At 44.5% G+C, this 21798-nt stretch overlaps 9 protein-coding genes and 2 non-coding genes across 19 annotated transcripts in view; 4 read left to right on the top strand and 7 right to left on the bottom strand.

Moving 5' to 3' along the window:
• Nucleotides 1-271: 271 nt before the first annotated feature.
• Nucleotides 272-5614, bottom strand: LOC117896544 (GPN-loop GTPase 3). Its single transcript, XM_034804929.1, has 3 exons — nt 5482-5614; nt 4770-5428; nt 272-484 (listed from the first exon to the last, which is right to left on the bottom strand). Exons 1-3 carry the CDS (start codon nt 5524-5526, stop codon nt 328-330), a joined length of 861 nt encoding a protein of 286 aa, XP_034660820.1. The 5' UTR covers nt 5527-5614; the 3' UTR covers nt 272-327.
• Nucleotides 570-4768, top strand: LOC117896543 (glutathione S-transferase 1-1). Of its 2 annotated transcripts, XM_034804926.1 has the most exons (4): nt 570-1333; nt 1398-3322; nt 3884-4031; nt 4098-4768. In XM_034804926.1, the coding sequence occupies exons 1-4, from the start codon at nt 860-862 to the stop codon at nt 4659-4661; spliced, it is 3111 nt and encodes a 1036-aa protein (XP_034660817.1). In that variant the 5' UTR covers nt 570-859; the 3' UTR covers nt 4662-4768. The 2 variants fall into 2 exon arrangements, with proteins under 2 accessions (XP_034660817.1, XP_034660818.1); XM_034804927.1 differs by lacking the exons at nt 570-1333; nt 1398-3322 and adding an exon at nt 3585-3654 and having other exon boundaries at nt 4098-4751.
• A 1271-nt stretch (nt 5615-6885) lies between the features above and the next one.
• Nucleotides 6886-11796, bottom strand: LOC117896447 (pancreas transcription factor 1 subunit alpha). Its single transcript, XM_034804776.1, has 5 exons — nt 11516-11796; nt 10236-10651; nt 10001-10166; nt 9730-9874; nt 6886-7360 (listed from the first exon to the last, which is right to left on the bottom strand). Exons 2-5 carry the CDS (start codon nt 10424-10426, stop codon nt 7101-7103), a joined length of 762 nt encoding a protein of 253 aa, XP_034660667.1. The 5' UTR covers nt 10427-10651; nt 11516-11796; the 3' UTR covers nt 6886-7100.
• A 1872-nt stretch (nt 11797-13668) lies between these two features.
• LOC117897161 lies at nt 13669-14604 on the bottom strand. Of its 2 annotated transcripts, none has more exons than XM_034805832.1 (3): nt 14468-14604; nt 14226-14408; nt 13669-14158 (listed from the first exon to the last, which is right to left on the bottom strand). In XM_034805832.1, exons 1-3 carry the CDS (start codon nt 14543-14545, stop codon nt 13769-13771), a joined length of 651 nt encoding a protein of 216 aa, XP_034661723.1. In that variant the 5' UTR covers nt 14546-14604; the 3' UTR covers nt 13669-13768. The 2 variants fall into 2 exon arrangements, with proteins under 2 accessions (XP_034661723.1, XP_034661722.1); XM_034805831.1 differs by having other exon boundaries at nt 13669-14170; nt 14468-14602.
• Nucleotides 14605-14917: 313 nt separating this feature from the next.
• On the top strand, nt 14918-14989 carry Trnag-ucc. Its single transcript has one exon. It is a non-coding gene; the product is annotated as a tRNA-Gly (tRNA).
• A 36-nt stretch (nt 14990-15025) lies between these two features.
• Nucleotides 15026-16350, bottom strand: LOC117897008. The gene is made up of 4 exons (XM_034805574.1): nt 16237-16350; nt 16106-16158; nt 15566-15754; nt 15026-15505 (listed from the first exon to the last, which is right to left on the bottom strand). The coding sequence occupies exons 1-4, from the start codon at nt 16277-16279 to the stop codon at nt 15035-15037; spliced, it is 756 nt and encodes a 251-aa protein (XP_034661465.1). The 5' UTR covers nt 16280-16350; the 3' UTR covers nt 15026-15034.
• Nucleotides 15810-15881, bottom strand: Trnag-ucc. The gene has a single exon. It is a non-coding gene; the product is annotated as a tRNA-Gly (tRNA).
• Nucleotides 16351-16577: 227 nt separating the features above from the next.
• Nucleotides 16578-17623, bottom strand: LOC117897009. The gene is made up of 3 exons (XM_034805575.1): nt 17094-17623; nt 16857-17028; nt 16578-16793 (listed from the first exon to the last, which is right to left on the bottom strand). The coding sequence occupies exons 1-3, from the start codon at nt 17397-17399 to the stop codon at nt 16612-16614; spliced, it is 660 nt and encodes a 219-aa protein (XP_034661466.1). The 5' UTR covers nt 17400-17623; the 3' UTR covers nt 16578-16611.
• Nucleotides 17624-17955: 332 nt separating this feature from the next.
• Nucleotides 17956-19193, top strand: LOC117897007 (ELMO domain-containing protein 2). Its single transcript, XM_034805573.1, has 2 exons — nt 17956-18395; nt 18456-19193. The coding sequence occupies exons 1-2, from the start codon at nt 18146-18148 to the stop codon at nt 19154-19156; spliced, it is 951 nt and encodes a 316-aa protein (XP_034661464.1). The 5' UTR covers nt 17956-18145; the 3' UTR covers nt 19157-19193.
• A 300-nt stretch (nt 19194-19493) lies between these two features.
• Nucleotides 19494-20797, bottom strand: LOC117897006 (secernin-3). The gene is given in 4 exon segments (XM_034805572.1): nt 19494-19711; nt 19714-20261; nt 20326-20513; nt 20579-20797. Coding segments are annotated over 4 exon segments (1062 nt in total). The 5' UTR covers nt 20729-20797; the 3' UTR covers nt 19494-19535.
• A 309-nt stretch (nt 20798-21106) lies between these two features.
• The window catches only part of LOC117897393 (zinc finger protein zfp-1), a 31391-nt gene continuing 30699 nt past the window's right edge, over nt 21107-21798 (top strand). For 2 of the 7 annotated variants that reach the window (XM_034806211.1, XM_034806209.1), the window contains exon 1: nt 21107-21412. In XM_034806211.1, the coding sequence (XP_034662102.1) occupies nt 21378-21412 (35 nt within the window). In that variant the 5' untranslated portion in view covers nt 21107-21377. The remainder of the gene's footprint in view (nt 21413-21798) is intronic. The other 5 variants (XM_034806207.1, XM_034806208.1, XM_034806204.1 and 2 more) reach the window with 4 other exon arrangements.

A 21798-nucleotide genomic window follows, 5' to 3' on the forward strand; every position in this document is an offset into this window, starting at 1 on the left:
TCGACATTCAGATTAGTATTGCCAGCCAGTTAAAAATCTTAGGAAATTAATTTATTAGATGAATGATATTTATTCAACATTTTTTTATGATATGCCGTAAATATTCATTCATCTAATTTTTGTATTTTGTAGATTTAACCCGAAAAGTATAAAATAAACCGCAAATGGTCACCCTGTACTGCCAAACGACTGTCGGTAGTGGCATCACCAGCCAGGGATGGGAAGCAACAAGAAATGTTATAAATTTTAATTATAGAACTTGTTTGTTCTCTAATTTGTATTTACAGCAAATAATTAAAAACATTTTATTCTTATGAACTGAACCCTTCACATATCTGGGTCCCTTTCGGTCGCATCAGGTTCCTCAAAGTCCCTCACTTGGACATCGGCATCTTCTCCAAATTGCAAAATATTATCAATTTGCAGCAAAAGATCGCTAATACTCTCCTCATCCTGTGTGTCCAGGGGGAAGAAGCGAACCAAACTGTAAAAGAGATAAAAACAATAAAATTAATTAATCCGAACGCATGACGGGTGGCAGCACCGCGTTTAGTTCAGCCCTGGCACCACGTACAAAAGCATTTTTTCACATCAAGAAAAGAAAATGTGCTACGCCATTAAACTGAAAAGCAATGTAAAGATATAATAATAACAGGACGTACTAATGTGCTAGTGGACAAGCTACATGATTGTGCAACAATTAAAAAATTTCGCGCCATAATTGTGCTGATAAAATACCACCAAAAAATCCCGTGTGTCTGGTAAAAAATCGCCTAAATTACGGTACAACACTTTTTTTCGGGCAAAATAACGCTGAAAATCCGGTCAAACAATCTGCTACTGCCTGCGATTCAAAAATATGGAAGAAGGAAGCGGCGACCATGGCATGGACCTGTCCAAGGTCTCCGTGGTCCGCTCCGCCAAAGGCGTTGATATGCTCTGTGTGGACGATTATCTATACCATTTCGATCGCATTGGCAAGAACAACACCTACCGGTGGCTCTGCAATAGACGAAAAGATAAAATGTCTCCCTGTAAATCCCGCATATGCACTATTCTGCCCAATGGCCTGGACAAGACGCGGCATGTTGTCGTGGACGTGCCCGTCAATCACATCCATCCCCGATGCAGCAACCATGAGGTTAGCAAGGTGGCGCAACGCAAGCGTATCGCCATTATGAAGAAGAACGACGCGTACAGTTCCACCCAGCCCAAAAGAGCACGACAGTATGAGCGTGCATCGGGTACACTTAATACTCCACCCGAATTTATATACAATGGAGCCAGTACTGACACCTCCTTACTGGAAACTACCTTTCACGTGGACTTTGAGGTAAATCTCAACTCGATGCGATGGCATTATTCATTGTAAACTCTAAAATGAAACTATTTTGCAGGAAAAGGACCGTGTCTACATGATGCGACGTCGCGATGGCCGTGTTATGGTGTGCATCGACGGACACTTGTATTATTTGGGCGGGAAGTCATACAAGGGTGAAATTTATCGATGGACATGCGTCCGTCAGCGGGACATTGAGTGCTCGGCCAAGATCTGCACGGAGGCCACTCTGGACGGGGGACATCGTCTGCACATGATCGAGACGGACGCTCACATACATCCGCATTATTCGGCCGACAAGCTGATGCAAATGTTTGCCAAGCATAAGATCCTGTTGGTCGAGGACGACCAAACCAATGAGGTCCTGCAGGAGTGCCCCAATATAGAATACTTTGACCCGGAGCAAACGGTCGACCCATCGCAGTGTGACGATATCGAGTCGCTAATTATAGAAGACTGTGAGGAGAGCTATGATGTGTACATGGACGATGACCAAAGTGCAGAGATATCTGGCGACCTGGAGGACTACCAGACCGAAGCTGAAAGGGCGGAGTTGCACAGGATGCCAATACTTTACAACAGGTCCATATGGCCGGCCGCACACGATGTCATAGCGAACTATGTGCAGGAACCCGGATACGAACCACTGACAGAAACCGATCTGACCAAGTTCACGTTTCTGCCGTCGGCCAAGGGGCGCAAGGTTCTTTGCCTCAACCGATATCTGTATCACTTTGACTCGCAGAGTAAGTCGAACGGACACATGTTCTTCACATGCATCATGCGGCGCATCAAGCATCTGGCCTGTCACGTGCGCGTTACGTTGACACCAATTGGTCCGATGGTGCTGCGCATCAATGGTCAGCACACCCACAATCCAGATCTGAAGGAAATCGAGAAGCGACTCGCCCAGCAAGCTAAGATAGATCTTGAGACTCCGACCGAGCCTCAGCAACATTTGGCCGAATCGGATATAATAGAATACGAAAGCGAGGAAGATGTTGGCCACCAGAGTGCTGATGGCGGCTACGAGCAACTGGAGAGCCACTTGCAGCAGAACAATCCAGAGGCACAGGGAGAAGTTGTAATGAAAAAGGTAATCGGCATCGACGGGGACATCAAAATGGAATACGTCGAATATGGTGCGGATAATTTAAGCGCCAAGATTGAAATAGTGGATATCATGGATGGCCAAAGCCAAACACACACCGAAAGCAGGACTAACACATCCACACCGTTGCCCAAAATACCACCACAGCCGGAAATCACGAATATACGTAGACGTCGAGATGTTATGGAGCCTCAGAAAACGCTTCTCCATCCGGACATGGATTTATCGAAAATCTGCACCTTGCGGTCTGCCAAAGGCAGCGAACTGCTGTGCGTCGATGGTTATATATATCATGCCAAGAATCGTGGCGTTATATCGCGTAATTATTGGGTCTGCATCAAGAGTCGGGATCCGGGTATCAACTGCAAGAGTCGCATATCCACAGCCACCCAAAAGGATGGCTCCATACGTGTCCTACGGGTCTACAACGTTCACACGCATCCCTTCAGCGAGGATGACATCAAACGACGCCTGTTCAACGAGATCAACAAGAAGAACAACAAGAAACTCAAGTTCCGGCCACTACACTTTATTGGCAAGTCGCTGGACGAGATACAGCAAGAGTATGGCGATCTGGCCGTCGAGCGCTTGAGTGTGTCCAACATCAGTAACGATATTATGGTCCAAAAGAAGCCAAGGTTGCCAAGTCCCAGTAAGAACGGCAGTAGCAGAGCCTCAGTGACATCCACAACCAAATCCGAGCCGCCGGAGGAAGGTGAGGATGTCGATGTTGTGGACGAAGGTGAGGAGCAGCATGAACAAGTCTCCGAAATAGATGGCCAGTACATAGAAATGGAGCATGACAATACAGATGCCATCATTGAGGTTGTGGAAGAAGCGGCCGACGAAATAGAAAACTATGCATCCGTTGAGTAAGTATCTACCTGTCCCCTGAGATATTGCGACAAGACATTCAAACTGACATTGATATTGGAGGGACCAACAAAGAGTATTTTGCCTTCGCATAAATATGGTTTGTGGCTTTCATTGAAACTTGTTTGAATTGACATTGAACTGGCGATGGCAACGTGTCGCAGCTATGCTTTAAGCCCACACAAAGGCAGAGAATGGACCACCTCTAGCTCGAACACCTGCAGCATATTATAATTCAATCTTTCAAGCAATAGCCACCGCCTCGCCATTAGTCGTGTTTGAGTGCTGCGCGAGCGCACTTTGTATAATTTTTGTGTGACTTTCGATTGGGGTAAATTATGAAAATGCAAGCAGAAAAGCCACCAATTGCCAACACATAAGAAATAGAGTCCCAAAAATAGCCTAGCAGCAAAAAAGGCCACCAAAAATAGATAATTCATTAGAAAAATGCCGCACTAGAGCCAAATTACTTTCACTTTTTGTGCGCAAAAGGGAAACCGGTTCAGCAAAAAATAAAATAAAACTAAAGGAAAACTAATACTTGATTTATTTCAAAACAGACGCACTTATCCGATGAAACTGTATGCCGTTTCCGATGGACCGCCCTCGCTGGCCGTGCGAATGACTATGAAAGCCTTGGACATGAATTATCAACTAATTAACGTGGACTTTTGTGCACTGGAGCATCGCACCGAGGACTACGCAAAGGTAGACTACACACAACAAAACGGTTCAAGAGAATGGGAATAAACCATAGTGTACGCTGTCTTTCAGATGAATCCCCAAAAGGAGATACCCGTACTGGACGACGATGGATTTTATCTGTCGGAGAGCATTGCCATTATGCAATATCTGTGCGACAAATATGCGGCATCAGGTTCGACGCTATATCCGCAGGACGTGAACCACAGGGCGTTGGTCAACCAGCGTTTGTGCTTCAACATGGGCTTCTACTATGCCCCCATTTCGGCCCACAGCATGGCACCCATTTTCTTTGACTACGAACGTACGCCCATGTCGCTGAAGAAGGTGCAAAATGCCCTGGAGGTGTTCGAAACATATTTGGAACGATTGGGCTCCAAGTATGCCGCTGGCGACGATGTAACCATAGCAGATTTTGCTTTAATCTCGGCCACCATTTGCCTGGAGGCCATCGATTTTGATTTATCTCCATACCCGTTGGTCAACAAATGGTACAACAATTTTAAGGAAGAATACCCGCAGCTGTGGGAGATTGCAAACAGTGGAATGCAGGAGATAAATGCCTTTGAGCACAATCCCCCGGATTTGTCTGAAATGGAACACCCATTCCATCCGACGCGCAAGGCCAAGGCTTGAGAATTATTAATTAGGTTTAAACGTATTCTTTGTAAAATTATCTATGCTTGTAACTATTTCTTTGACATATTCAATACACATGAATATACAATATTATTATCCACTCACCTGAAGTCCTCAATGAGCGAACCAATTGCCTCTGTCAGCTTGCGATATTTCTCCCCAAACGAGGACCCAATGGTCAGTTCTCCCATTAGATTGTGTGCATCTGGCTCCAGGTACATTTCCAACTGCTTCCGCGCCTCAGAACTCAGCAGATCCACTTTGGTCAGCACATTCACGTGCGCCTGCTCCATGTTGGCCATCACACTGAGGGCGGCCATGGTGCCCGATATGAATTTGGCGCCATCCACCATGAACTGCGAGTCCAGGCAGAAGACCACACAAGTCCGAAAGTTCCAGGACTCCAGCAGCTGTACCAGTTGTTTGCCCATTTTCAGATGAGTGAATAGCTCAATTTGTCCGGGCATATCAAAGAGTATGTAATCATCGTCCGGTTCACCCACCATCAGCTCGTCCTCGCCGCCGCACAGCTGCGCTTTCAGCCAGTCCTGGTTCTCGATGAGGAACTCCAGGCAGAAAATCAATCCCCCATTGGGTCCGTACTGCAGCTCTTCATCCTCCATGGCATCATCCAGGTGTATCAGCTCTCGTATATCTGCGAGCGGACTGTAGGTAAAGTGTTCGGCTGCCGGGTCCAAATTGACAACTTGAATATTTCGTTTGGCGTCCATGGCATGCTGCTGCATAAAGCTGCAGTAGGTCGACTACAAGTGTAACAATGAGATTTCGTACACACTGGATATTCCTTAGGGCTTACCTTGCCACTGCCCGCTGGACCCACAATTATTTGGGCGAATCGCATGCTTTAAATTTTGTAAATAACCAAAACAAAACAAACGTGGGACCGCGAATCTGTCAACTTTTAGAAATATACCACAAACTTGGTGAAATATACCAAAAACTATATACCGATATACCATGAGTGGCTAAACGAAATTAACCCACTTAACTCCCCTCTATTTAAAAAGGTGGTCTACTGGAGTTAGCTGGCAGAAAATAATACTTTTTGTAACTTTTCTTGTAGATACATCCTTACCATTTATTTGAAAAATTAAATTGCTAAGTTATCTGCCACCTGAACGTAGCTTAATTTATTAAAGTTCCTTAATACTCTTGTGTACATTTAAATACCCCACTAGTCGACAATGGGTTAATCGTCCTCTGTCCATGCTCGGAAGTCATATTCGACGATTTTGATATTCTGTTTGATATTGCCAGATAGCTAAGACTCTCAACGCTTAACAAATAAATTTAGCTGATAGGCAAATCAATTTTCTAAAAGATTGGCGTGTTTGTTCATTGAATTGTTTGCAAGGTTTGAGCATGCGCTCCAACATCCGTGCTGCAAAGCGGCTGGGCTTTTAAACACACTGATTTCCCCCTATTTCAACCCTATGTGCGGTGTATTTATCAGATTTGAATTGCAAGATTATCGATGACTGCAGCTGTGTCCGCCCTCAGCTAATTAAATCTTTGGCCGACCACAAGAACACAAAACAGAAGGCATAAATTTACATATGATGAAATTGATAGATCAAACGGGCCAGACACAATCAAAACGCTCAATCACGCCATCACTCGTAGCAACCCCCCGGCCACGAGCTAATCCTAATTGCTGATAAACATCTAAATTGTTCAACCAAACTCGCGCCTGTCTCGACACGAGGACTCAACATCTGTCCAACGGTCTAACGATTGACAGTCATAATGATATTTTAAATGGCACACTGAAAACGCTTAAAAATAATAATTTTTCATTCGGTTTTTTTTGAGGAAAATTGTCTTTGGCGTGTGTGCATGCATGTCGGAGGACCGGAAATAATTTTCTAGCACACCCCCCGGTATGGCACACAACACCCACCCTCTAAAATATGAACTGCACTTGTACTACGAGTATATTTGATATTTTTCTGTCTGCCCAACGATTGTCTCTCCCTCTCGCGCTTTTTTAATGATATCGACAACATGAGGGGTACGAGAGATAGCCCAGAGGCCACGAGGACAACCAGGGGCCAGGTGTTCAATATGTTTTTTGTGCTGATAACTCTATAATTTAGCTACAAATTGCTCCTTTTGCCCCGGGCATTTGAACCCACAACAATTACCCGTGGATGATGATAATGGAATGAATGAGTGTGGATTTTGTTTGAAATGTTTATTCGATTTAAACTAAACCACTAAGTATATAACATTTAGATATTAGCGAACTTAGAGCAATTAAATACCACAGAACATGTTTTTTTCTCATATAATTATTAAATTGATTAATATTGTTATATTGTAGATGCAATGACTAGCAAAGCTTGACTAGTTGGATGTAGGATCTCTGGTAGGATCACTCCCTGCACGAGGACTGAGTGCTGCGCCTTCCCCTCCTCACATGCCATTGCCGCTGCCGAAGATGCTGGCGCCGACACCAGGATCAGACATATCGGCGGAGCCGGCACTGCCATTGAAATCATCACTGCTTTGATTACTATTTTGATTTTGATTCGAGTTGGAGTTGTTGTACAGCGGCTGGATCTGTGCGATGGGGCCGCGTGGATCCTCTGGTGTCCAGGTGCGGGCATAGAGCTTGCTGCCCGGATAACGGTCGCCCTTGCGATACCAGGACAAGGAATGCGCCACACCGCCTGCTGGAAGGAAGAATAATTGAAGAGAGTGAGTTAAAGTACTCTTTCTTGAAAAATGGTTTCCTCTACTAGGCATACAAAAACCCACAATCAAGAGTCAAGAGTTACGCCCAAACAATTAAAATTGTTGCCAAAAACTGAGCAAATGCCATTAGCGGCCACATTACAAGCCCATCAGCGATGCAGAGCAAACAAGCAGTGGGAAAAGCGGAACCCTTTTCCGCATTCGTTTCCTTCCTTCTTGTTGTTGCAGCTGCCGCCCCGCTGTGCCACACCGCCATTTGCCTTGAACAAACAAAAGCAAAGCCCACAAACGCAGAACCCAAACCGGAACCCAACACCCTACCCTGCCCCGGCCATGTCGGATTCCGTCCAATCAGCTTGCATCCCAGAAAGAGAAAAATCCCACCCGGGATGAGCAATTTGTAGCACTCCTGGATTTCAAGTGCCTCATGCGGGTGTTGCTCAAATATTCGACCCCACCCCACACCGCCACCCAGGCCACAGCTTCCAGCGCGTTCTTGTCGCAAGTTGGTGTGAACATATGCCAGGCGCGTGCCACACTCTCCCTCCCGCCCACACTGCCAAACATCCCTTTGCACCCGTTTAAATGGGCGTTTCATTGGGTAGCTGCGCTCCCCCGCCCCGGAAGTTTCCTTTCTTTTTTGTGCGATTTTATCTACGGTTTGTATTTTTGTTTTTGCTGCAACATTTTTAATGCCCGTTAAGCATGAAAACGCTTTTGCCATCAGCTCCCATAGCTTTGGGGGTCGGGTCCTGTGTCCGGGTCGACATCCATTTGGCCTTTAAGCGAGCGCACCGAGCACCGAGCACCGAGCACAGAACACAGAACACACAGAGCAACGAGCACCGAGAACCTTGTCGACGATGGATGGCGACAGGAGACATCTGCTGGAGTGTAACGAATTTCTCACGCTATGATTATGTCGATTGTGCTTTGTTGTTGCTGCCTTTATTGTTACTATTCTGTGTATTTCCCCCCAACTGTCGGTTCGGTCTATCTGCCTGCCTGCCTCTCTGTCTGTCTGTCTGTCTGTCTTGATTGTTGGGCGAGATGGCAAGGTGTACGGCCATGTGGGGGATTTTTATCGGGAAAGGAAAACAAATTATACATCAGCAGTGGTCTGCTTGCATGTTCATTTTGTTTGGAACTTTATCAAAAATAAGTTTGTTCGTTCACAAACTGCCTCAGAAGGAGGGCAACAAATAAACACAACCATTTGGTTTTTTCATATAACTACCAAGAAGACATTATCTCTAGGGGTGTGAAATTGATTGCATCTTTTTATAGGTTAAACAATCTAGAATATTCATAGAATTACAAACGGTTTGTATTCTCACACATAATGAAAGAAAACGGCAAACAACTTTTTCTTTAAACATCTTCCATCCATTCCACAGTTTTCGGATACTTTACTTTCCTTTCTCCAAACCGCTTAGGGATTTCTAATTGAGTAAATATATTTACATCACATAAAGAGACCCATAAATAAACCAAATTAATATAGAATATCCACAGAAAAATGAGTAGAGTACCTAAAAAAAATCTTCTAAATTCCCAGAGCTGTAAATTCTAATATAATTAACCCCTTAGCCACTTTGCAAGATTCATTCCAAACAAAAACCAGTTCGTAGCGCAACTTTAACCATTCGAAATTTCTGTTTTGACATACATTGGATGGAAAAAAACGATAAAAAAATGTTGGGAATACTTTTTAGCTATGCATAGCACTCAATGGGTAACCGCGAAACCCTTTTGTAAACCCACATCGACACCCTTTTGGTGTTCCAAGTGCCTGGACTATTAGCTATGCAGATGCTGTGTGGCAGGGTCCAGGCCTGTGCAGCGTCATACATTTTGAATAGAAAAATTATTAACCAAAAAAACCGTGACTAAAGCAACTTTTATGAGCTGGCACACGGAAACCCCTAATCCATAGCCATTGTTCCCTACCGAAAGTTGTGGAAAACCCAGCCACAGGCACAGGCACATCGGACATCCAACATCCCGGAGTGATCGATGCGACGGCAATGAGCAAAACAATTTCCTTGACTGGCAGTCACGCAAAGCCCCGCAAAGAGAACCAAACCGAACTCAAACCGAACACATCCCCGTGCTGGAAGTGTGAAAATTCTAATTAGTTACACTTAGGCAGAGACAGAACAGAACAGACCCCGAGACCCCAGATGCATCCCCTGTGCGATCTGTTGGTGAAAACCAAAAAACCAGCCACCTTTCCCATCAGCGATGGCCTTTGAATATGCCACACAATCGCCCACAGTCGTGCGAATTATGTTATTAAATGTGGACTGAACCCACACAATGCACTTTTGATTGATTGACAACTTACTGCGATCCTTGAGGATGATTTTCTTGGGCGGTTCCTTCTGGTAATTGCGCTGCAAGCTCAGTCCCGGTTCGTTGCCATTTTTATCCTTCTTCACCATTTCGCTGAGGAATGTTATATAGCTGATGGCCAGCTTGAGTGTATCGACCTGAAGGGGGGAATAAATTTGAAAGGTTATTAATGGATGGTAATGATAGAATAATTAGCATGCGGGGCTGCATAAAGCTTTACAACGATTGGGAGGGGTAAATGATTATCCCATGGATTGGCTCACCTTACTCAGTCGCTTCTCATATGGAAGCGTTGGAATATGGGTCCTCAGACCCTCGAATGCCTCATTGATGCTCTGCATCCTGCGTCGCTCCCGGAGATTGGCCGCCTGCCGCTGCTGGGCCATCTGGGAGGCGCACTTCAAGCGACGCGGCTTGTGGCTGCGCCGTCTAAACGAGAAGCTGGAATTAATTAAAAAACTGCCCCATCGATGCCACAGCCAAACCCCCAATGCTCACGTCTTCTCGGTGTTCTCCTGGTCGCTGTTGAAGCCACTGCTGTAGGCATCGTCCTCGTCATCGCTCTCCGAGCTGTGCTCGTCCCCAAAGAAGTACTCGGAACTGGAGTTGGAGGCATTGGTGGCCTGCGATCCCTCAAAGAAGTGCCGCGCCATGGTGGCCTCCAGGTCAAAGTTGTCCATGGAAAACATGTTGCCTGCGTATGCTACGGAATCTGCTTATGTGTATGTATGTTGCACACTAATTGGCCGACAAGTGCATAACGGTTAAGCTAACACTTCCGCCTCCGATTTCGTGCCTGATTGCCGACGCGTGACCAGCACGTGCCGCTCCTCTGGAGTGGGTGTACAAATGGCTGACAAGTGTCCTTCTTGACTTTTGATTCTCTCTCTATCTCCCTTTCTCTTTATTTTTATCTTTGCCTGAAAATGGAAGAGCATTAAGTGGGTGTTTAGTTCCTCTTTTTTATCAGCCTTTTGTTGTACTTGTTCAGTTGTTGGACTGCCGATAATAAACATGTTAAACACTCTTTTCGATTAGATAAGATATGTGTTTTGGTGTTGTTAATAGATATGATGGGTTGTCAGGTTACATGTACAAATAAATATTTGAGTTATAAATACGGACAGATACGGGTTTATGGGTTTAATGGAGCTTTGAATCCATCTTTTAGATGTGTAATATCTATTTCTGTGCGAAGCCATTTAAGTTTAATCAATTCTTTCTTGCCAAAATTGAAACTATTTAAGAGAGAGCTTCGCTGAATCCCAAAGAAAATATAGCTTAAATATTGGCATAGAAAGCAAGACTCTCTTTCTTTTATATTTCTAATTAGCTAATCAAACACGACAGAAGTGAGCTACTGCAAAAGTCTCTTTTGATGTTAATCCTCAGAAGAAGTATTCTTAAATTCTACAAACAATCGATGTAGCTTCTTCCTTGCATTCTACAAAGATCAATTAAAGCCAAAATTGTACTCGTATCTAAAACTGCTTAAACTTATGCTTACATTTGTATGAAAACCTTTTTTAAATCTTTCAATAATAGCCATAAAAATACCCATAGATATTGTTCAAAGTATTTTAAGGACTGTTTTTTCTTTCAATGAATAAACTCTTTCCTACATTTGCGACATTTGTGTACACCAAAAATAGCTTCCTTACTGGAGGATAAACCTAGATTTAACACTGACATATTACCATATTACCTATAGACTCTTAATACCTATAAATCCATATCCATATAGCATTACTTGTGCAATTTTCTCGTATGCAACTTACCTCACAGACACACCCAAAATATATCCAATTATCCTTTCGACTAGATTGGTTTCCAATTGAAAAAATCAATTACTTTTTCAAATCTATTGCACGTCCACTTAAGCACTAAATATTTCAGCACACACACACGACCCGAATGACTATTTTGAGCACCCCCTAGACCCCGGATATATGTACATATATCCCCTGATATAGATGGAACGTTGCTCAATGCACGGCGGACACTGACATCGAAGCGCGTCCTCGTTGCGAACTCAGAGACAGCCGGAAAGCGAATGAATGCCAGGACTTGTCTGATAAGGAGACTTCCACACACACAGCCGAGGGTGGTGGTTGCAGATACAGTCTGCATTAATGGCGGTGGACATCAAAAGGCACAGCCAAAGGGGCGGAGCTGAATGCTCCACCAATCGGAGCGGAGCAAAGCCAAAGTTTCGGGCAGCATTTGAAGGGGTGGAAAAGCTTATTAGGAAGGGCGCTGTGGGGTGGTGTTTTTCGGGCCGTGTTCACATTAAATTGTTTTTTGATTCAGTCGCTCGGTTTATCTGTTTAAGCGGAATTATTGCCCAAGTGCTTGACAATGGAAGAGGTGTTGATATTCCGGTGTAGACAAGTGTTCCGCCTGCGGGGATTGTCGCACAGCAAAGGGCGGGAGGCGGGCAGGGGGTGCTGTGGCAGCTGCACAACTTCCACAATGATGTGTCGAAATAATCATCAGCTTTTGTGTTCGTTCCTTCACACCATGTGGATTAGTACTTTCCGCAGAGGCGCCAAAGTCTAATTAATGATTTGTTGCAACCAAACAAAATACAAAACTAGTCAAACAGCCAACAAAAAACAAAAAGTAAACACAGAACCAACAAAAAGAAGAACCCAATGGGATTTGTCAACCAGCATAATTTTTAAGCATTAGCTGGAGACATTGGCAAATATTTGCACTGTCTAGGATTTCCACTTCCTGCGGGGGGAAACAACTCCATTAGAATGCGTTTTGGGCTCCGCAATATTTGCTGCATAATTTACGGAGTCCAAAACCCTTGGACAGGGGTGTCAAAATATGGGGTAAGGGGTAAAGTGCCACCCCTGAATGGCATGGCATGGCTCTTCCTTCATGCCTCTCTCTGTTTGTTGTCCTTTTTTGCTGCGTGTGTGTGTGTGTGTGTGCCGTGTCTGTTGTTGCCTCATCATCAGACAACCTCACTAGGGATACCATGATAAACAAATTGTTTTTGCCTTGGTCCTCTTACCCTTAGCCTTAACATCCTACTCGGCCCATCCGATGGCCCTTGCTCCGTGCCTTTCCCTTTGTTTCTGCGTTGTTATCGCTGCTCCGCGTTGCTCGTTTTGTGCAGCTGTATAAACAAATTAGTTTTCAATTTTATCAGTGGGCTGAAAGCTTTGGGGTTACTCCTTCAAGACCCATGCTCCTTAATCATATTATTTCTTATAGATTTATTGTAGAACAAATTATTATGCAAGGTTCTACCCATTGATTCGTAACTAAAAACATTCCAAGCATTAGCCATTTGCCATATTTTCCATAAGCAAACTGCTCTGGCTATCTGCAGGCATTAGTTCCCACACAGGAACGCGGATATCTGGCTATATAATTAGGCGCCAACCATACAGAAAATAAATACAATTCCGTACCAAGTGCAAAGCAAGTACTAACTGGCATTCTCGGCTCTCGTCGAATTATGCACACGTCATATAACACAATCAAGCGTAACCGCCTCAACGACTGACAACCCCATGTAGTACCTACAATACAATACTCCACTTTGCCATACTATATGATCTCTGCGATATCATTACACGCAATTGCCCTTGCCGCAAAAGGGGTGGCCGTTGCCTTTGCCTTTCTCCTTTTTGGCAAAGTCTTGCTCAGTTTTTTGTTGTTATTTCGATTCTAATTAAAAACCCAAATGCATTGTTGAGGCATGCTGGCTGAGAGGTAAAGTAAAGTAGGATCGAAATGCTTATCACACTGCACTCGCCCCGATCCCCTGTCCTGTGTTGACACTGAGCATTAGGGAGCGGCTTCGCGGACGAGGGAAATCCTCTTGAGTGGCATGCCTCAACGAGCACTCGCTGCATGGGGATGTGGATTTTAATCTCATTTGAAAAGTTTTTCAGATTCGAAAGTGCAAAAATTGATATCAACAATGGAAATAGAATTTATTAAAGGGGTTGGGCACAGCTCTAAATGGATTAAAACTTTTCAAATGTTTCAAATAGCAGATAGAGTTGACATTAAAACTTTATCGCTTGAAGCTCTACGACTTCCCTCTCTGATATGTGCCATGTCTTGACAATTTCCAAGCCCAATCTGTAGCCGCACTTCCTGCTGTACGGTGACGTGGCCATTGTCATCACACCCTTTGGGATGTCCTTTGAATTGTGTTCCTCCAGTGGCAGCTTTTCCTGCGACAAAAGCCGCGCAAAGTCCATGGAATGCTTGAACAATTGGAATGCCAAGCCGCGACACCTGAAATCGAGATGCGTGGCCAAGTATTGAACGTCAAAAATCGCTGGCATATTCCACTCTTTGTAGATGTTGTAGCTGGCTTCGAGCGCCTCCCACAACTGCATGTATTTGATCATTTTCGGGCATTTATACTCTGTCAACTCATAAATGGTATCCTTTGCTTCGTGCTGCAGGGAAAGAATTTGTAATAAATGCAAGCAAGCCTCAAGGAGACACACTCACAAAGATGATGTTTGCAATTGCAGCCACAATTCTGCCACTGGACACGTGCCGTACGGCAAATGAGATGCCGCCGGACAGGACATATCGAATTTGTGCCCGGAGATCTGCCATGGCCAGTGGCGAGTCTTTCACTTTGGCTGCCAGGCATGTCAATTCATGATTCACCGATACATCCGCCAGCAGCTGCACAAAAGAAAATTTATGTCAACGCGTGAGGTAGGGGATGGAATGGGGATGCCTACCTCTTCAGTTTCATCATACAAGTCCGGTGTTACGTGCACAATCTGATATTGTCCATCCAAAATGTTTATACAGTCCATGTTTGTAGTGCAACTAAAACAGTGCACCTGAGCTGAAAACTGCCTCTCGAGACTTTAACTATTTTCGATTTGCTTGTCAAAGTGTGTAATCAAAATTATGTGATTTATTCTGAGATTTTTAAACGTGACAAGCTGCAATGTTTCAAAAAATTAATTGCAGAACGCCATCTATCGTTTATGCTTGTTGTGTTTCTTGTCAACGTGTAAGATGATAATTAAATTCAAATTCAAACTCAACGGCTTCTTCACATCGTTTCACATTTTCTTTATTAAAGAAGCGCCATCTAGCTTACATTTTACAAATGCGTTGCTAGGGTTGCCAGACTATTGCCCCTTACCATTTTAAGCGAAACGGGCAACACAATCCGTGTGGCGTCGGTGGTGTAATGGTCAGCATAGTTGCCTTCCAAGCAGTTGACCCGGGTTCGATTCCCGGCCGACGCACATCTAAATTTTTTGTGATTTTTTATTCAAAAACTATAACAATTTTTAAAACTTGTAAATGACATGTTCGCATAGTTTATGCAAGGGACTAATGCGCTCGCTAAAACGCTTGCCTTCGAATTGGAATTCCTCGTAGGAAACGGAGTTAAGAACCTTAAAATTTGTAGCACGGCCAACTTTTTGCGAGAAGCTCGAGGTCCATAGAGCTGTCACAGCCGCTGGACGTTTGGCGCGCAGCTTCTCATTAATGTCATCCAGACCCTTTCCCTCCGCAAGCTCTTTAGTGAGTTCAATGGTATAGTCGGCCAAGGCGCGACCAAGTCCCAGACGCTCATGGGAGGGCAAGGTGGCCAAAAACATAAGCTCGCAGAAACAATCCATATTGTACATGGCACAAACATCGATCCTTTCGTCGACTTCGATCATAAAATCCATCAAACGCCGGGCCTGAGCACTCTGAGCGACCTCATTGCGGAATTTCAAGAAGAAATGATCCTCGCCAGGCGGTGGAGTGTACTGGAAGAATGTTTATTTTATCATTTACGGATCTAAAGAGACTGCCCATGGGCTGCTTACCTGTATTTTATTAAAAGACACTGCCACAATCTTCCCCGTGGCCAACTCCTTAACCAAAAGTGAAACCCCATCCTGGGCTGTTATTTTGCACAACTCTCGTAACTCTTGGCGGGACTGAGCATTCTGCGGTAAATTAATTCCACAAGCAATGCAAACTGATTCATTAATGAAAAATGAACCATCTAGAACCTAAAAAAAAATAAAAACAAATTAATATTTTAATAATTTTTGCAAAAAAGCGAGCTGCGTCGGCCGGGAATCGAACCCGGGTCAACTGCTTGGAAGGCAACTATGCTGACCATTACACCACCGACGCCACGTTCGTATCGCAGCCCAATGATGATTTTCTGCTGCGGAAGTAGCTCTGGTGTTTAAAGAAACTCAGCATCATTTTCATTCCATCCCACGGAAAATTATTTGATAAGAGTTTGGTTAATTTGTGTGACTTTTGCGCCCTCCACGACCATCTTGAGGTCTAATGAAACCTCGCACCGACCGCTTTGGCTCTCACATACGACTTTAAGCTAAATTTTTACTTACATCAAGCGCCTCTTCAAGATCAGCTTCGGTTACACTTTGCACTTTAAATTTCCCTAAAAAACACAAATAATTAAACGTTAACAATGTAAAAGAATAATTTATTTAAGTAGGTACTTGCAAAATGTACACACCATCGTGCAAAGTTCCCCAGATTCTTCCATTCTGGGCACGCATTTTCGCACTCTTATCGCTAGAATTTTGACGCCAGGCAACCCAAATATAGCTTCAGCTTCGTCAAAAGCTGGTTTATAACTGAGGCCGATACAGGTTTTTACTGTTTACATATGTATAGCATCAGCCCTCAGGCGGCAACAAACGAAACACCGGCTATAAGTCTATAAAATATACAAACACATGCACAGAGACTTAATCTAATCGATTCAGCACGCGAGTTTTACTGATAGCTACAGTTGATCGCCCTAGTCTCTCACAGATAGATATGCTCACAATAAGTTCAATGTCTTTTAAATTTTAACAGGGGATCGCATGGATCGTGTCTTTCTGTTTCATTCATCGGGCCACAAGATCTTTTCAAAATCGATTTCAGGCTCAAAGTGGGCCTGCGCTTCCTTCAGTTTTTTCCTAGCATTCGAAGTGTTTTTACTTTTGCGATTCTTATAGGCACGAAATACGGCTCTCATCTCCGTAACATAATCATCTTCCGTATAACCATCATGCTTTCGAATGCCTGCAAAAGAAACAGACCATGTAGGAGAAGGCATATAGCAATCGACTAATAGGAAAAACGTACGATATATGGCATTATTGAAGTTTTTGTACTTCTTGAATGGATACTTGTTGTGGATGCCATCGTAATTGAACTGGACAAAAAAGTCGGCCTTCATTAGCAGATGAAAGTGTCTCCTAAGGCCTCCAGGACGAGGCTTATCCTCAGGCTGTATAATGTCCTTCATTTGTTGAAACTACAAAAAGACGAACGGTAATTATGTATGCATAACTTTTGGTATCCACATATTTAGCCACTTACATAACGATTTTCGGGATCATTGAGAGCCTCTTCCACCATGTCCAGCTGCTCGATTTCAGTTAGAGGAAATTTCTGCAATTCTTGATCTTCGAGCAGAGATTCTTGTGTTTCTTCAGTTTGACCACCGCTGCTGTTGGTCAACCTCCGCAAAGTGTCTATGATTTTACTTTGATTTTCCAGAACCATGTCCATTTGCTCATTTAATCTGATGATCTGGTCATCCACTGTTATTCGCCCTGGAGGACTTCCCTCCCTTTCCCTCGCAAACTTGGGATTACTCGTGGATGACGAACCACTGCGCTTCATTTTTCCAGACCCACACACAACGGAGTCACTTACTTCATCGGCACACACTACGACTGAAGCAGTTGCCAACGAAATGGGCGATGAAAACAGCAATAAAATGAACACAAGCCAACTTTATCGCAAATAAAGTGCAGAAACAGAAACTATTGTAATGCAAATGTCTGCTATTTTCGCAATAGATCTAAAATTAAATTTGTGTTTGTGGAAGTAGCGGAAAACGATATTCCACCCCAAGGTGAATTCACTTAACAGGTGACGTTGTCCCCTGTGGAGAGGACCAAGGTGAATTTAGTAACAAGGTGCCGTTGTCAGCTGTGGGAAAGACCAACAACTTATTCACCACGCTCAAAAAGACAATCGCTAGAAAGGGATGGAGATAGAGATATGGTCACCGAAATAAGTGAAGACGTCACCTTGTAAGCAAATTCTCCTTGTTCCACCCGCTTACAAACACTATTCTCAGCTGTTTGTTAAAGTGGCAGTCAATGATATTCCATCCTTTTACAGCACTGTTCTTCGGAAAATCAGCTGTTTAAGAAATTTTAAGTTGGAAAATTGTTGTTGTTGCAAGCAGTTTAAACAAAAGACAGCTAAAAAATAGTGTAATAATATTTAATATATATTATATAGTGGAAGACGCTACCATCGCATAGCGTCCGCCACGTTGCCTTGGCAACCTATGGGCAAACAAACGAAATCGTAACTTTGGCGATTTTCAGTTGTTCTGAAGAAATCTCACTAGCAAAATGTTTATACTAGACAGAATATTGCCGTTTATATTTAGCTATATTAGGCCATTTATTAAGTGGTTCTTGCACGCCTTCACCCGACTATCGGAGCTGCAGAGAATCTGCTATGGGGCGCGGGCGGGAGCCAGCCGGACGCGACAAGTGGAAAGATCCCTGACATTGTCCAAATCGTATGAAATAAAGCGCGTGGTCCACGACCTGGACGAGGTAGCACCCTATGCAGACAACAGGCAGCTCCTGGAGTTCTGTAAGTCATCAGAAACCTCCTCGTGTTTGATCAATCCTAATCAATTTATCCATTTTCCAGCTTCCCGTGCCGCACGCGTTGTTATGCAGGCAAAACGCATTAAAAACAACGTCCATCCGGACTTTGCCCGTCTGTTTAGCAACTGTGTGTCCACCATCTGGGGCTACAGGCGTCTCATGCACCAGGTTGAACAACTGCGGGCCGAGAAATACGATTCTGATAACCCAGAGCACGAATACAGGCTGTTGGAGCTATGGCAACTGCTGATGCCAGAGGCGCCGCTAACCGGGCGCGTGAGCAAACAATGGCAGGATATTGGCTTCCAGGGCGACGACCCGAAAACAGATTTCCGTGGCATGGGCATGCTCGGCCTGGAGAATTTGCTGTATTTCGCCAGCGCCTACAACGATGCGGCCAAGCATGTGCTGCTCCACTCAATGCATCCCACACGCGGCTATACTTATGCCATTGTGGGCATCAATCTCACTTCAATGGCCTACAATCTGGTGAAGACCGGACAGGCAAAGACACATTTCTATAATGTGGTGGCCCTGCACAAGCAGGACTTCAACTCCATAGAGGATTTTCATAAATTGTATTGCTATCTGTTCTTTGAATTCGATCGCTTCTGGATGGAAAGCGATCCACGCAATATTATGGACTTTCGCGAGATCTATCAGGCGTTTGAAATCACCAAATTAGAGGCACTGCACAATGAAAACACAATTTTTAAAACCAATTTGGTTGTAGAATCCGTCTAAGCAAATTTGTGTAAATATATATGGCAATGATTTAGAAGTTTTAATTGTTTATAGGCCGTGTAACAGGAAAAGGTTGAATCAATATTTGATCAAAGATGCGTCTCATCTCAGTACCTAATGACTAGAGCCAAGGGTGGATATATGTAGATATATGTATGTATGTAATACTTTATTCAAAATCAAGTCATAGTAGAGAGAGATCACGCAAAAGCATAAAAACTAAACGAAAATAAAATCGTTTGATAGATTGCACAAGTAAATCATTTGTTTTTGGATATAGCCTATAAAAAAATGCATCAAAGTCAAATCCCAAGGCTCAATAGAGGCGCTTGCAAGCTATTTTTTTGGAATATCAATATTTGGATGGAGTATCGCGAGTTTAGCGATAAAATTTGACCTCCGCCTCGACACAGTCCTTGAGCAGTTCGTCGAGTTCGTCGCTCGCATGATCCTGCAGCGAAAAGTAATTGTTCAACTCGTCCACACAGGAGCGCTCCAGGCTGCGCAAGTGCTCCAGGGCCGCTGGCTTGCGCTGCGAATGCAATTTGTGTAGAGCGTTAGTTCAGCCTCTGGCTGCACGGCCGTTAAAGGCGAGATCCGAGGCTTGGGTGCGAAAACAAATGGCTTGAACACGGATTCGGCTGCATTGGGCGTGGCCGTAAACCAATGGCAGCATATCCCCTTGGACGACAGCACAGAAACAGTGGCTGCCCGGGAGCTACTCTCGTTGCTGGCGGCGCGCAGCGTCTCGAACATGTCGTGCTGGGTGTAGGTGCCATCGCCCGATGGCTTGGGCCCACACCAATCCTCGGCTGGCGTCTGCGCCTCGGCATCATGGGCCGCCGCAAAGCTGGCCTCTGCGTCCAGCCCCTCGCTGGACTTGTTAATGACGGTGCTTACGGTCAGGCCGCCACTGGGCAGCCGCAGGAAGCTAGACTCCACCTTCTCGGCGGCCCAGACCTTGCCGGCACAGCTTATGAGCCAGGCGGCCGTGGAATCACACGCAATAAAATTGAGCTTGGAGTTATCGTGGCCGTGGGTAGCAACCAGCAGCCCAATACGGTCCACGGCAGCCTCCACATCGCTGGACACGGCCAAAGTCAATCTGTAGAGTACACCATAATTGAACTTAAAACAAGTGCCAAAAGAGGGTTTAAATTAAAACATACCGCACTATATCCGTGCCCAGCAGGCTATCGCTGTCTTTGGCATTATCCTCACCAGCCGACCAGGTGAGACCTACGGCCAAGCCGCGTTCGTTGGCCCCAAAATCTCCGCCCCAGAGACCGGGCTTTGGTTTTTGCAATATAACACGCAAGGCGTCGTTGCTCGATTCGGCAGCGGCTCCGCCATCAGTCTGTTAACAGGGCGAATGGAGGTGAGTCATTGATCAAGCTCGACTTTCGAGAATTGAAGTTTTACCTTCCCCTCCAGTACGTCGCTGACATCATAGTAGCATACTTCTTCTGCAACGCCCACCGATGCCTCGTCCTCCGCATTGCGGCCAACAATCAGGGTGCCAGAGACACAGTTGACAGGCAGAACAACAAAGCACTCGCCGTTAGAGGACATTTTCTCGGTTAGTTTTTTGCTCGCTTTTGAATGCACGACGCTGGAGTTGCAGAATTGATTTCAAAAATCAATATTTCCACAGCTGTTTCAAACAGTGTGACCGCGATTTCCATCAAATATACCTCAGACTCTTTGAAATATGCCAAAAGATACCGTAAAAATACCGACAAAAAACGAGCTTAGCCCACTAAAACAGTCTATTTAAAATATCCGAAACTTAAGCCGGGGAAAATATAATCTGAAGCTTAAACATCTATCATGGGGTGGGTCCTATTTTGGTCCGTTTTGCTTGTTGTCCATACCCTCTTTTTCATCAGCGATTTCCCACGGTTAAGGTAGTTTTCGGTATGTTTCTGAGGGTCAGACAGTATATCGATAGGCCCGCGGTCACACTGCGTCCCAGGTGTCACGGTCGCGGATATTTACTTAGTTTTTATTTAAGTAGCAAAATACCATACCGAGCCGAGAGTTTATGCACCTGAAGCATCATTGCAATTGGAATATCGCAATTTAGTTAAAGTGGCCCACAAATTCGCGTTGTGGGTTTGTTGTTACAAGTATCGCGCATCGATAATAGGGAAAATCGTCTATTGCATTTGTATACAGAGCAGGTGGTGTTGTCTCTCTCAGGCTTGCACGCTCGCTCTTGATGTGCGAGCGAAACAACAACAAACAAGTTACAAGGTGTGTGTTGGTGTTGTAAATACAGTTGTGGTTGTTGTTGTTGTTGTACGCTGGTGGATGTTCAGCGCCTTTTTTTGTTCGTGTGTTGATTATTTTACTTGCGTGCGTTTGCTTCTCGTGGGCGGCTGTGGGGACGATAAAACAGTGAAAAATATTGGGGAAAGGAAAACCGAAAAGTGAAAAGTAAACGAATAGCCCGATAAACCACAAGTGCCCCGACCAGCTCGATAAGGCTGGTTAAAGTTCTGCTCAACAGTCAAATTGGGTAAAGAAAATCAATATTCCCTGTGCGAAAGGTGTTTTGCTAGCGCCCCAATCAGAAAACCACACAGTACTGTGTGAAAATAGTGTAACAAAAAAAAAGAGTGTAAAGAATTTCAAGTTAT

Source organism: Drosophila subobscura, chromosome O (assembly GCF_008121235.1).
Source record: "Drosophila subobscura isolate 14011-0131.10 chromosome O, UCBerk_Dsub_1.0, whole genome shotgun sequence".
Taxonomy (NCBI): Eukaryota; Metazoa; Arthropoda; class Insecta; order Diptera; family Drosophilidae; genus Drosophila; species Drosophila subobscura.

Excerpts from the sequence above, each read along its gene's own strand:
- LOC117897009 (XM_034805575.1), bottom strand. The coding sequence starts at position 17,399 with ATGAAGCGCAGTGGTTCGTCATCCACGAGTAATCCCAAGTTTGCGAGG. Across the intron at positions 17,029-17,093 it reads ATGATCCCGAAAATCGTTAT|TTTCAACAAATGAAGGACAT; the intron begins GTAAGTGGCTAA and ends GTCTTTTTGTAG. Across the intron at positions 16,794-16,856 it reads CTTCAATAATGCCATATATC|GCATTCGAAAGCATGATGGT; the intron begins GTACGTTTTTCC and ends TTTCTTTTGCAG.
- LOC117897008 (XM_034805574.1), bottom strand. The coding sequence starts at position 16,279 with ATGCGTGCCCAGAATGGAAGAATCTGGGGAACTTTGCACGATG. Across the intron at positions 16,159-16,236 it reads CTGGGGAACTTTGCACGATG|GGAAATTTAAAGTGCAAAGT; the intron begins GTGTGTACATTT and ends TGTGTTTTTTAG. Across the intron at positions 15,755-16,105 it reads ATCTTGAAGAGGCGCTTGAT|GTTCTAGATGGTTCATTTTT; the intron begins GTAAGTAAAAAT and ends ATTTTTTTTTAG.
- LOC117896543 (XM_034804926.1), top strand. The coding sequence starts at position 860 with ATGGAAGAAGGAAGCGGCGACCATGGCATGGACCTGTCCAAGGTCTCC. Across the intron at positions 3,323-3,883 it reads GAAAACTATGCATCCGTTGA|ACGCACTTATCCGATGAAAC; the intron begins GTAAGTATCTAC and ends ATTTCAAAACAG. Across the intron at positions 4,032-4,097 it reads GCACCGAGGACTACGCAAAG|ATGAATCCCCAAAAGGAGAT; the intron begins GTAGACTACACA and ends GCTGTCTTTCAG.
- LOC117896544 (XM_034804929.1), bottom strand. The coding sequence starts at position 5,526 with ATGCGATTCGCCCAAATAATTGTGGGTCCAGCGGGCAGTGGCAAG. Across the intron at positions 5,429-5,481 it reads GTCCAGCGGGCAGTGGCAAG|TCGACCTACTGCAGCTTTAT; the intron begins GTAAGCCCTAAG and ends TTACACTTGTAG. Across the intron at positions 485-4,769 it reads TCGCTCATTGAGGACTTCAG|TTTGGTTCGCTTCTTCCCCC; the intron begins GTGAGTGGATAA and ends TCTCTTTTACAG.
- LOC117896447 (XM_034804776.1), bottom strand. The coding sequence starts at position 10,426 with ATGTTTTCCATGGACAACTTTGACCTGGAGGCCACCATGGCGCGGCAC. Across the intron at positions 10,167-10,235 it reads CAGGAGAACACCGAGAAGAC|ACGGCGCAGCCACAAGCCGC; the intron begins GTGAGCATTGGG and ends CTTCTCGTTTAG. Across the intron at positions 9,875-10,000 it reads ATGAGAAGCGACTGAGTAAG|GTCGATACACTCAAGCTGGC; the intron begins GTGAGCCAATCC and ends TCCCCCCTTCAG.
- LOC117897007 (XM_034805573.1), top strand. The coding sequence starts at position 18,146 with ATGTTTATACTAGACAGAATATTGCCGTTTATATTTAGCTATATTAGG. Across the intron at positions 18,396-18,455 it reads CAGGCAGCTCCTGGAGTTCT|CTTCCCGTGCCGCACGCGTT; the intron begins GTAAGTCATCAG and ends TCCATTTTCCAG.
- LOC117897161 (XM_034805831.1), bottom strand. The coding sequence starts at position 14,545 with ATGGACTGTATAAACATTTTGGATGGACAATATCAGATTGTGCACGTA. Across the intron at positions 14,409-14,467 it reads TGTATGATGAAACTGAAGAG|CTGCTGGCGGATGTATCGGT; the intron begins GTAGGCATCCCC and ends TCTTTTGTGCAG. Across the intron at positions 14,171-14,225 it reads CAATTGCAAACATCATCTTT|CACGAAGCAAAGGATACCAT; the intron begins GTGAGTGTGTCT and ends CTTTCCCTGCAG.